At 41.1% G+C, this 13,467-nt stretch overlaps 1 protein-coding gene across 7 annotated transcripts in view; it reads right to left on the bottom strand.

The window, feature by feature from the left end:
• Nucleotides 1–13,467, bottom strand: part of znf462 (zinc finger protein 462) — a 109,371-nt gene that overhangs the window by 20,063 nt on the left and 75,841 nt on the right. For all 7 annotated transcript variants that reach the window (XM_072588905.1, XM_072588949.1, XM_072588940.1 and 4 more), the window contains 2 exons: nucleotides 6,563–6,828; nucleotides 3,694–3,812 (listed from right to left, as the gene is read on the bottom strand). In XM_072588905.1, coding sequence (XP_072445006.1) covers nucleotides 3,694–3,812; nucleotides 6,563–6,828 — 385 coding nt within the window. The remainder of the gene's footprint in view (nucleotides 1–3,693; nucleotides 3,813–6,562; nucleotides 6,829–13,467) is intronic.

Below are 13,467 nucleotides of genomic sequence, written 5' to 3'. Positions count from 1 at the left end.
ATCGAAGACTTCATTGTTTTGTTCAAATGCAAAATGGTGTTCAATCTCAATATAAATTTCACCCAGCTCCAGAAATGCATGAGACGTTCAGGCTTCATCCTATTTTGAATAGCCAGTCAGCATAAATCTGTTTTTTAAACTTTCAGCCGGTAATTACTGCTCCAAGTCGTATAATAGAATCTCTTCTTCTCTCAATCATCCTCCCAACAGAATCATGTCTCTTAATTTGAGATTTATTGTTCCTGGTGTTTATAGTGGATAGTTTTAAACTAATAGGAGTTTCCAGCCATTCATAATTTTCAGTGTCTGAACCAGGTAGTCCCTGGGTACTATATCAGACAGAAGTGTAACAATATCCTTGAAATTGCTTTGTGTAGATTCAATTATTCTTAGCTATCTCAATACTGTATTCCTAAGCAATGAAAAAAGAAATGCTGGAAATATTCAGCAGATCTGCCAATATCTGTGGTGGTGGAAAGAGAGGAGGTGTTTTAGATCTGTGTCTTCTCTTCAGAATTCAACTCAAGAAGTCACAAACCCGAAAATGCTATATTTTCTCTCTCTCCAGGGGTGCAGTCTAACCTGCTTGCGCCAGCATTTTCTGTTTTTGTTTCAGATTTCCAACATCCACAATACTTGGCTTTTGTACTCTGAATTTACACTCTGAAGACTGTTAATTTTAGGTGATAACTCCCTGACTGCCTCAGAGTTGAGTTTTACTTCGTGCACTGTTCAAACATATCTGAACAGGCATAAATAAGCAGGGGTCACTGAATCCCTATTTTAGGTGCACAGGATGACAAGATATCTAATACTCTTCCCTTTCCAAAAATAATAGTAGAGGGGAAAAATATCTGGATCTGTAAGAGGTAATCAGACTACAGTGATCACATTAACACAAAAAGTCAGAAAGTGGTCACTGCTTTGACTCAGCCAGAAAGACTGTACAAGTGACATGAGCTCTGGAGTCTGACTGGGTTGTGGTAGTATAAATTTAATGGTGGGTAAACGTGCTGTTTGAACAGCTGTTTAAAATTTCTCAAAACGTGCTTAATACCGTTTAAGCAAGCTGAACCACAGCCTGCATTCACGTAGCAGCTCTTGCAAAATTTCAAAGGTGCTTCCGTAGACGCATTAACTTTGGACACAGACAAATTTAGAACAGGTGACTAAAACCATAGGCAAAGAAATGAGCTTTAACAAGCAATTAAACAAGATATATAGAGAGAGAGAGAGAGAGAGAGAGAGAGAGAGAGAGAGAGAGAGAGAGAGAGAGAGAGAGAGAGAGAGAGAGAGAGAGAGAGAGAGAGAGAGAGAGAGAGAGAGAGAGAGAGAGAGAGAGAGAGAGAGAGAGAGAGAGAGAGAGAGAGAGAGAGAGAGAGAGAGAGAGAGAGAGAGAGAGAGAGAGAGAGAGAGAGAGAGAGAGAGAGAGAAATGTTCAGGGAGTGAATGCCAGAGTCTAGGGCAAGGGCAGCAGTAGACATGTCTGCCAACAGTGGCACAATGGCAATCAGGGCTATGGTGACAGATGTAATCAGCACTATTTGCTTGTCAAACATGGTGCCCGAGATCTGCAGAAATGGTGTAAAAGAGGGGGAAGGGGCTAGATCAGTGAAAGAAAAAACCACATTGTGATTAAAATTAATAATTCTAGTAGTTGGTCCAAACAGGCTAGTCACGAGCAAATCAATCAGTCACTAGAGAATTCATTAAAACAAGGTCAATTGACTCGGGGTTCTAATCATTTTGAAGCAGACATTAGGAAAATGTTTCAAACAAATAGAAAATTATAAGTTTGCATTTTCAAATATATCTATTTGACATTAGATGGGATGAGAATGATGCGGACAACAGAAGCATTAATTTGCTTATCCCTTCATGCCCTCGAGGAAGTGACAGTGAACTGCTTTCTTGAACTATTGCAAGAAAATGCAGTTTGCTACAACTGAACAGTTTGCCAGGCTCTTTGAGGCCAATTAAGAGTGAATCACATTGCTTGCATCTGAAGTCACATGTAAGACAGACCAGGTAAGAACAAGAGACTTTGTTCCATGATGAACAGTGAATAGATGAATTTGAAGAGAATCCACTCATTTCATTATTCCCTGCAGATTTATTTTGCTAATTGAATTTAAATTTCACACTTTCTGCGATGGGATTTGAACTGTTGTCTTTGGTTCATTACATCAGCCTTCGGGATTATTAATCTAAAACATAACCAGTAGACCACCATATTCCTAATTGGAAAAAGAGTCATAGGGAGACTAGGAGACATTCTGGTGTTTAAAATGCTGATGCACTATAAGAATCTGAAATGTTGAAGCAAATTCAACAACACTCAAAAGGAAATTGAATCAATTTTCAGGGCTAGGAGGAGAAGGAACAGGAGTAAGTGCAACCAGCTGGATAATTCTTTAAAAGAGGCAACATTGGCATGATAGGCTGACTTTGTGTGTGTCATTTAAGGAGACAGTAAAAGGTCCTTAAAAGACAGTGGTAGTATCCCTATCCCTGAACTGAGAGACATAGGTTCGTCCAATCAGCTCCAGAGGTGAATTATAACATCTCTGAATAGGTTGGTTAGCAAAGAAATTGGTCAGGGACATAGGAAATGTGAACACGATTATTAACTTTTAGTTGAGAAACAAAAGGAAGTGACCTTTCATTATAATTTTAAAAAACACTGGATCAGCATAAAACAAAATTTGTGAAGGAGCCACTAGATATTAAGGCAGCTAACCTAAAACTTTGTCAAAATGCTCAGTTTAAAGGAGTGTCTTAAAGGAGGCGAGAGGTTGGGAGTAAATTTCAGGGTTTAGAATTTATTTAAAACCAACAAAATGTACTGATTGCAGTCTTACCAACTTGGTTAAGCACTGAAACACTTGCGCATTTAATGTATATTAAATGCCGTGCCCCAGGTATACGGAAACTGGAAGCTATTATGCCAGATGAAAAGCTTACAAGGTCCTAATTCCTGAAACTGTTTTGCTGTCAGGCCATCACACCAAGTCATAAATCTTGTCAAATTCCTTTTATAAAATATTAACTGAACAATGGCTGCAAGCTTCACTGATATTTAAAACTCTACACAAATTAGAAGATCACAACAAAAGTTTTACTTCTACTATCAGTTTAAGAGACTGGAATTAAAAGAATGAATCTTCAGTGAAGTATTCCAATCAAGATTTGGAGGTGCCGGTGTTGGACTAGGGTGTACAAAGTCAAAAATCACACAACACCAGGTTATTGTCCAACAGGTTTATTTGGAAGCACTAGCTTTCGGAGCGCTGCTCCTTCATCAGCACTCTGAAAGGTAGTGCTTCCAAATAAACCAGTTGGACAATAACCTGGCATTGCATGATTTTTAACTTTGTATTCCATTCAAATACACATTAAAATGGGACTGAATATTTACTGCTGCTACTTAGATACATGCAAAAATGTAAATACATAACTGCTATAAAAATACATTAGATGTTTCATACAATACAGCATTGCATTTGCTCACTGTACAGACGCTTACATATCATTCACCACCCTTACCCTGACAGTATTCTGTTGTAAAATCTAATTACTTTTAAATGGATGCAAATTATCTGCTTACTTGAATCTGTTACTAATCTCCCACTGAACACATCTCAACAACATATATATGTACAATATATATTGTGTATTAAAAAGCAATCTTACCAGCATGAGCTCTCTGTATGTGGCTCTTGAGGCCACTAATAAAGGCAGTCTTAAATGAGCAAAGTTTGCATCTGAATGGTTTTTGGTGCCCGTGTTGGTTCTGCATGTGGCGTTCCAAGCTGGGAAATTAAAAAAAAGAGACACGATTCAATTGGAGAAAAACAGTAATGACCATAGATGGCAACTTGAGATTCCTAGCTTAGAAAGACAATCACAGGTTAGTTACAATATTAAAATAGGGTGTGTAGATGCTGGAGTTGGACAGGGAGGGTGGACAAGGTCAAAAATCAAATGAGACACAATATCAAAAAAAGACAGGAATGTTCGAGTAAACCTGTTAAAATGTTCGCTTCAGCTTCAACTGGAGTAGCAGGTCCAATTTAGGAAGAAAGGATGTAAAGGCATTAGAGAAAGGGCAGAAAAGATTCCCAAGAATTGCTTCAGGGACAATGAACTTCAGTTAAATGGATAAGATGGAAAGGTTGAGGCTTTCACTTTGGTGAAAAAGGATTGAGGGGATCTGATAGAGATATTTAAGATCATGAGGGGTTTTAACGAAGACACTGTTCTGTTGGTTAAGCAATTGAGAATTAGAGGGCACGTATTTAAGAAGCAGTGCAGACATGATGGAAAACGTCTTCACTGAGTGAGAGAACAGGATCTTTCCATGGAAGGCATCGGCCTGAAAGCATGCTCAAGGTAGCAAAGGCTTCAAAAAAGAAATGGATAATAACTGAAAGCGAAAGCAAACTTGTCACGCCACAAGGAAAGGCCAATGAGGCTAGCTGACTTGCTTTCCAAACAGCCTGCACAGATATGATGGGTCAAGTGGCCTCACTTCCTGTACTGTGACCACTCTATGATGCATGAAGTGGTGGATGGTCTGCATGCATTAAGCTACTCCTTGGAGTGAGACCATCATCATCTTACATGCACAGAGCAGTAAAACCCATTAAAAAGGACAATAAACTGAGGTTAGAGACAAAAAAAATTGCAGATGCTAGAATCCAAAGTAGATAAACAGGAGGCTGGAGGAACACAGCGAGCCACGCAGCATCAGAAGTTGCAGAAGTCAATGTTTTAGGTATTCCTGAAGAAGGGTTATATCTGAAACATCAACTTCCCCACTGCCTGATGCCGCTTGGATTGCTGCGTTCGTTCAGCCTCCTGCTAGTCTACAATAGAACTGAGGAACAGAATCAGGTACTAATTTTAATTAATGTAAAAATTGTGTGTGAGGTCAACTGTCACTGAAGCATAGCCTTGTGGGAATTCAAACAATAAAATGCCAAAGTCGACATGTAGAGTAGTGTTCATTATCAATTCTCCTCGCCCTAAAACTCCTTTCCCTAGCACTTTGTAAGTAGCTAACATAATGAATGTGATTATAAAACAGCCAAGTCAGTCATAAAAGCTCTGGGCCAAAAGCAAATGCAATGAGTGGAATATGAGTGCCAATGTAGAACCAATGCAGAGGGCTGAAGCTACAGTCAATAAGGACAACAGAAATCTACAAGTATTAAAAATAAAATAAACAATTAGGTAATTAAAATTACAGGTTATTAATTGACCAGTATTATAAGTAAGCTTTAGTAATTGAAGTTATAAAAGAAAATTAGATAATTGTTTTGACATAGAGGGCCTTTCGTCTCTTGGTGACAAGTTGGAGTTGATCAAACAACCAAATATTTGTTGAATCATCCTCCCATTTTCGTTTTGGTTAGCTCAAGTCTTACTGATGCTGGACACAGCTTTCTTTCATTGTGATTCACTTTTGCTGAATATGGATATATCTTTCACGTACTAAGAGGTAACAGAGTCACTCTCTCCGACAGAAAAATAAAGATGGGATCAATCAATTAGCCTACTATATCACCAAACAGTTCATGCTCTCAGCCACAGTATTATGGGAAGTGTTGTGTGAAAGCCAAGCTATTGTGAAATAGATGATCTGAGAGTTCTGAAAGTGACAAAACCACATACCATAGAGTTGACAACTTAAGGAATCACATCAATATATATTTGTCACTTTGAATTAGAAATGGGTCTAAGAGAAGCATCAAGGATAGAGCTACCCGCTGACAAATCTTTGATAGATTTTCCCTTCCCTTGATGAAATGGATCATTTATACCTGTGCAAGCAAAAGTCAACTAGCAGGTTACCTGTTATGCTACAGGATAGAGAGAAAATGATAGGGCCCTCAATGTTGACACAAGGACTTGAAGCCCAGCCTCATTCAATGTCAGCTAGTAATGCAAAACAAAAACATGTAGACTATTATCAGAAACTTAGTTCCTTGATAATTGGTAGTTTGACTGTCAAAAGTTCAGGAGTTCCCTCTTGAAATCTCATCCTTTCCCTTTCTTTAAGATGCCCCTGAAAAAAAACATTCCTTTGAACAACCTTTTGGTGATCTGCCCTAATATACTGCTCAGATGGTTAAGTGTCAAATGTTCTTATTGTATTTTATTACGGTGGTACATAAATGGAAACTGCTGGCCTGTTAAAAAGGTAGAGGTACCCAAAGTCAGGATTGTAGGATTGTTAAAGCAGAGTTTTTATATATTATTGATAAATGATGAATTGCGTAAATACTGATGGACGAAGTTAACAACTTTCACTCAATAAATCGATTCACATTACAAAAGCTAAAAGTAAATACGTCAGAGCCCACTTCAGTCTAACTGTGTAGCAGCTGTGGTATTTTTGGCTCGCCTAGTGAAAATCATCCTACCACATTCCATCCCTAGTTCAGGCAGTTCCACTGGTTGTGCGGACGCTCAGTAGGAGCATTAACACCATGGGGCCTGATGGTTCACATCCTTACTGTACAGTCGTAGTGAAATATGACCTCTACCATTCACTTACTTCTGCCGGAAAGCAGTGACAAACAAACAGTACTGGCAGTGATGTTTGCCTTCACGACTAAACAGTGCAGAAGCCGTGTGACTCCTTTCATGGGAACGCAAGCCTTGCAGGGACATTAGAATCCGATCACACTGAGTGCAGGGGTAGCCTCCGATGGTAGCATCCACCCCAGGGGCATCTTCCTCTCCCTCCAAACTCTGCTGCTCTGGTAACATCTCCAATGATTTTTCAGCCGAAGATATCGAATTGTTATCTCCATCTTTATCCTGTTGGGAAAGGAACAGAAACATAAGTAGAAACATTCAGCCCCTTTGAGCAAACTCAAAGCTGGTCTTTTCCATCAACTTCACCTTCGCATACTATCCCCAAATACCTTTCTTCCTTTAAGGGTTCAAAAAAACATTTCACTCTTGGATATAGTCATTGGTGGAGATACACAGCCCAATGGGATGGAAAGAAGAGAATTCTCACATATCTCCATATGGAGAAGCCTTTCCTCAGTCTTAGATAGTTGACCTCAGGAAGATGTTCAAAAGGCCAACGAATGATACGTTTCTGTTCAAGTACAAACATTTGTGAATGAAACAATGAGGGAACTCAGTTAATTAGGAAGACCAAAGAAGCTGGAATAGTTATGGGAAGATTTAATCAATGCGTTCAAAACTGCGAGGCACCTTGGTACAGTGGATGGGGAGAAACCATTTCTGGTAACAGGGAGGGTCAATAACTAGAGAAACATACTTATTTGGCAAAGAAAGAAACACACTATGCAGGGAAGAGATGACGTAAATTTCCTTTTCAAAAGATGCGGTGAATTGATGTCACTTGGAAAAGTGCTGCCTGAAAGGGTTCTGGGAGCACAGTCAATTAATTTCATTAAAGAGAACTGTATAAATTTATAAAGAGGAAAGGGAGCAGGAGGTAAGGCATATTAACAGCTGTAATGCAGATTTGTAGGGACAGTCCCTCTATTTCAGCCTGTGCTTCTATCTCACTGCTCTGAATCTTTGGCCACTTGGTGAGGAGGGTAGATATAACATGGGAGGATCTTTTCCTGGATCTGTCCAAGATACTGCCAACAGATCCAGTAATGGGAAGCCTTTGGGGAGGTGGTTATTCAGACTGACAGCCTCCCTCCCTTCTGTACCTGCCTGCGCGTCCTGTTTACTGCAAAGAGAGTCTGTAGATTCAAACTGAGGCCTCCTACCACCAGTGGGCACCAGAGGGACAGGAGAACTTGATCAACACCATGGACAAAGATTTCTCTAATGAAAAAGTTTCCTTTTGTCGCCTTATAATTTACTACTGATTGTTTGGGTCTCATTGGTGATTTGGTTTTGAAATAGCATTGAAAGGTCAGTTAATGCAAATTATTCAGTGAATGTAATGAATGGCATCAAAACTTATCGGCTGCAATAACGATTATTCCAATCTTAAAAAACATTGCTGAGAATCAGTGCGTACCTCAAGTCAGATATATTAGTGCTAATTATGCCATTTGATTTGCAACCTCAAGCTGCACCAACAAGCAGTTCACTCCAGGGTACACAGAGGGCTTAAAAAACATCTCTTACACAGCCCTTTTAGTCACAGGTGTTAGAGAACTCCACGACAAACAAACACATCTTATTCGCTGTCTTCCTGTGTTTAAACAGCGCAGTGTATAATGGAGAGAGCTGCTTACTGGCAGAAGTATTCCACATGCATTCCACATCTGACATAAAGGTTGACTTATTCTTGTACCCATTACATTTATTCAGGATCGTCCAAACTCTCTAGAGATTAATGACGTATATAAACGATTAACTGTGCATGTGTGGCTAAACTGTATAATAGTGCAATTTAAGACCTGAACTGCACAGCCAAACAATGAACAAGTCACCCTACCTCTCCAGCACATGAATTTAAATAGCTGAGGGAAAAAAAAAGAACAACAACTTCTTGTGACGGCTGACTTGACCATGCTTTCAGGCAATTTGTTTAAGATCTTAACAACGAGTTAATATTCTGGGGACCCAGGCTCGAATCCCACCATGGCAGATGGTGGAATTTGAATTCCATAAAAATCTGGAATCAGGAGTCTAAGGACGGCCACAAAACTCTGGTCGATTTTCAGAAACAAAATCATTTAGTGTTCTTTAGGGAAGGAAATCTACTGTCCTTAGCTGGTCTGGCCTACATGTGACTCTAGATCCATAGCACTGTGGCTGATTTTTAACTGCCCTCTGGGAATTCGGGATGGCCAGCAACACCCACAGCTCATGTGTTAGTAAAAACACTCTCTAAAGATATGTCTCATGTTTTCCTCTGATTCTTCTGTAAATTACAGTCAATCCATGACTTTCATGGACAGACCCACTTGCCACAGGAAGCAAGTGTTTTCTCCACAGTTACTCAACTGAGTCCCTCAATTTTCAAATTCGTGAATAATCTCTGCCTGAAAACGTACAATCCTAGCTTCTCCAGTCTTTATACGTAACTGATTGCTAATAGGTAGATGCCCAGATTTTGCAGCAGAAATCAGTGTTCGTGTTCATGATACTACCGAAACTGACAATGTCTGCAGAGTGCACACGTGCAGTTAAATGCACAAGTTGCTGTCAGTGATCCCACCTCTTCTTGAGGGGCACCTGAAGTCTCTGCAGGCTGCAATTATTGAGAAATAGATTGATGAGAATTTGAAGTCCCAATGCTGTCTGCCTTAAAAGGCCTTGAAAAAATTACATCTTGTTGAATTCATGATCTGTCACAGACAAAAGAAGCCATGCACCAAAAACATAGAGGACATCGGGGCTTGAGCTGACAAGTGGCAACTAACATTTGTGCCAAAAAAGTACCAGGTAATGACCATCGCCGTTATGAGAGACTAAAATCATTACCCCGACATGCAGGGGCATTAGCATCACTTAATCCCCTATTATCAACATCCTGTAGGTTACCATCAACCAGACACTGAACTAGACTGGCCATATAAATGCAGTAGCTAAAAGAACAGATAGAGGCTAGGAATTAAGTATAAGTGACTCACCTCCTGACTCCCCAAAAGCCTGCCCACCAGCTACAAAGCACAGGTCAGGAGTATGATGGAATACTCCCCACTTGCAGGTAGGAGTGTAGCTCCAACAACACTCAAGAAGCTTGACACCATCCACAACAAGCCAGCCTGCTTGACTGGCACCACTTCCACACAAATCCTTTTAAAAGGCTCCTGGATCTGTACCTAAAGTGCTGTAAGCAGGACTATGGGCAGTGTGCAGACAGTTGGGATTAGAAAGGCCATCCAGGTGTCTTTGGGCTGGTATGGATAAGATGGGCCAAATGGCACCCTGTGTACTGCATGATTTCTATGGTTTCTATCCTATAACATCCGGGAGCAAACGCGTGCAATTGCTATAAGATGCACTGCAAAAATATCACTGAGTCTTTTTTGGCAGCACCTTTCAAACCCATGACCAGTTACATCCAGGACAATAAAGACAGAGAGAGTGTGTGCGAGAGAGAGCGCGAGAGAGAGAGAGCGCGAGAGAGAGAGAGCGCGAGAGAGAGAGAGCGCGAGAGAGAGAGAGCGCGAGAGAGAGAGAGCGCGCGCAAGAGAGCGCGAGAGAGAGAGCGAGAGAGTGTGTGTGTGTGTGTGTGTGTGTGTGTGTGTGTGTGTGTGTGTGTGAGAGTGAGAGTGAGAGAGAGAGAGAGAGAGCGTGCGAGTGCGAGAGAGAGCGTGAGAGCAAAAAGAAAAGCTGATAAAACAATGAGAAAAAATGGGTGAACTGTACTGAATGAAACCTATACAATGTGATAATGGGTCTCGGTGTAGGTGAGAATAGGTGACTGTACTAAAAGCAATGCATGTCACAACAGAACCAGGTGTGGGGTGGTTAAAAAACATGCAAGGATGAAATCAGGCTCTAAATTATTGAACTCAATGTTGACTCCTGGAGACTGCAGGTTCCCCAAGTGGAAAATAAGATGTTGTTCTTCAAGTTTATGCTGAGGTTCAGTGGAACACTAACAGGCCTCAGACAGAGATGCTGGCCAGGGAACATTGTGGTGCGCTGAAATGGCAGAGAACTGAAAGCTGAGTGTCATTTTTGCAGAAGAACATAGGTGTTCGACAAAGTGGTCACCCAGTCCGCTTTCTGTCACCCCAGTATTCAGGAAAACACATTGTCAACAGCGAAGACAGCAGACTAGATTGAATGAGGTACAGGTAAATCGTTGATCACCTGAACATGATGTCTGGGAAGTTGGATAGTAAGGAACGAGGACATAAATAGGCAGGCGTTACCCTTTCTGCAATTGCATGGAAAGGTGTCATGGAATTACAGGGAGGTGTTGGGAGTGGATCAAGGTGTCCCGGAGGGAACGGTCCCTGCAGAATATTGACAAGTGAAGAAAAGGGAATGTGTATCTGGTCGTGGCATCCCACTGGAAGTAATGGAAATGACAATTTACAGTCCTTTCAATGCAAAGGCAGGTAGGGTGGTAAGTGAGAATTATAGGGACCCCATCATCATCATCGTGGGAGGGAAGGGAAGGGGGCAGATGCAGTAGATAGTCAAACACGACTGAGAGTTCTGTTAACCAAGATGGCACGAAATTCTCAGCCTGAGGAAGGTGGCATCATCAGGTCAGATGTGACAAAGACACTGGGACAATGGGATGGAGTCCTTAAAGGAAGCAGGATGTGAGGATGTATAGTTCAGGTAACTGTGGGAGTCAATGGATTTGTAATGGATAAAAAGGTGGCCAGTTTATCCCGAGAAACGGAAACAGAGGTGTCGAGGAAGAGAAGGGGGAAGTCAAAGATGGGTCAGGTGAAGGCGAGGGCAGGGTGGAAATTGAAAGCGAAATTGATAAATTTTTCCAGTTCACAAGTAGAAAGGGAAAGTAGCACAGATTACATTGTCAATGTGCTAGATAAAGAGCTGTGAGTGGGAGCCAGAGTAGAAGTGGAACAAGGAATATTCCATGTACCCACAAACAGACAGGCATAACTGGGGCCCATGGAAATACCCATGCCCACCCTTCCATCTGAACAAAGTGAGAGAAGTTAAAAGAAAAGTTGCTCAAAGTGAGATCGTGTTCAGTCAGGCAGAGGAGGGTAGTGGAGGATGTGGACAGTTCAGGCCTTTTGTCCCTGGGGAGAAGTGGAGAGCCCTGAGACAATCCTGACAGAGGGATGGCTATGTAAAGGGAGTGACCATGGTGTAAATGTGAATGGTGAAGAGGAGGCAGCTGGAGCCCACAAACTGGAAATCCTGAAGTTGACGTAAAGTGTCAGAGGAATCCGGGAGAAAAGACTGGGAAAGGGGAGAAGAAATTTGAGTCGAGGAAGGAAAAAAAATGGGCTTTGTGAGGCAGAAATAGACAAAAATAATGGGTCTGTCTGGCCAGTCGCGTTCGTGGATTTTGCGAAGAAAGTACGAGTGGGTTGTGTGGGGATGGGGGATGACGACAATGATCTGGAAATCTCCAGGGGAGAAGAGGTTGATGACAGTCACAAACAAACACAATGGCCTGACGTTCGTCGGTGGGGTCATGGCCTCTCTCTCGCTTTCTCTGGGCTCCATCTCCACCTATCCACTCACCTCTACCACCCAAACAACAAACGTAAACACTTCAGCGTAAACACCACTGTTTCCCTGCTGCTAACAATTTTGATGACGAATCACTGGACCTGAAACTTTAACTCTGTTTTCTTCCCACAGATACTGCCAGACCTGCTGAGTTTCTCCAACAATTTCTGTGTTTTCGTAAAACCACCTATTTGTTCCCCTCCAAGCTCTTCACCATCCTGAGTTGGAAATATAAATTCCTTCATTGTCATTAGGTCTAACTCTTGGAGCCCCCTTCATAAAAGTACTGCGCGTAGACCTAAACTGAAAAAGTCAAATTTTTGCATGATGATAAAAATTCCACAAATTTAAAAATATGTTTAAGCTTCTAACCTAATCCCTTGCATAGCAAAATAAATAAATTAGACTATGTAAAATGAGAACAAATTGAATAACAATCAGTGTTCATATCATCCTGGCAAGCTGAGTTTACTTCAGGTGAGAGTAGCGGCTTACCTACTTTACCGTCATCACAGTTGCTGGATGTCTGGTCATCCCTTTGACACCATGTCAGGTTCAAATCAACATTGAGAAAAGGGAAACCAAGTCACAAAGATGGACTGACTTCTGTGGAAAACCTTCTCCAAGGTCAACAGTTTCCAAGTACTCCCGTCTGTCTATCATTATGAGTCAGCTGCTATAACTCATACAAGTTGACACGGTTTAGCCTTATTATTATTTGTGGTCAATTTTTGGAAAATGTTTATACAAAGCTCCCTTCAATGTTCATAACTTTGAATTGAATCCAGCCCAAGTAAAGTCAGAAGTAATGTCCACAAGTCTGACAACTTGAACATTAGTCAAACTGTTGAAGTACAACTTAGAATTATGACAAAGGACATGAGAACCTGCATGAAAAAAAATTGATCAATAAAGGTTAGTGCATGTTTTATTCCCTGCTATTATACAAGGTTGAAGAGCAACCTGATCAAAGTTTCCATTATAGTAACAGGAACTGATAAGGAGAAACTATTTCTACTGTTCGGCGGGTGGAAAACTAAAGTTAGTGTCACTGACTAGGTTAGTACGCATTGCCTCTCCCTTGTGGTGAGCATTTTCTTGAGCTACTGAAGTCCACATAGTGCAGGTAAAGTCCGTCATGCTGTTAGGAAGGGAATAACTGATTTTGAACCATTGTTTTAAAATCAGAATTAGACCTTTCAGGAGTGAACTTTGAAAGCACGTCTGCACAAAGCTGGTCAAAGTTTGGAGCTCTGCTCCACACATGGCAACTGAACTGGGATCAATTGTTAATTTTAATCTGTAACTGAGATTTTTGTCATCTAAATGAAT

Source organism: Chiloscyllium punctatum, chromosome 2 (genome assembly GCF_047496795.1).
Source record: "Chiloscyllium punctatum isolate Juve2018m chromosome 2, sChiPun1.3, whole genome shotgun sequence".
In the NCBI taxonomy this organism is placed as follows: domain Eukaryota; kingdom Metazoa; phylum Chordata; class Chondrichthyes; order Orectolobiformes; family Hemiscylliidae; genus Chiloscyllium; species Chiloscyllium punctatum.
Note: the sequence above shows the minus strand (reverse complement) of the source record. Positions and strands in the feature narration are given on the sequence as shown.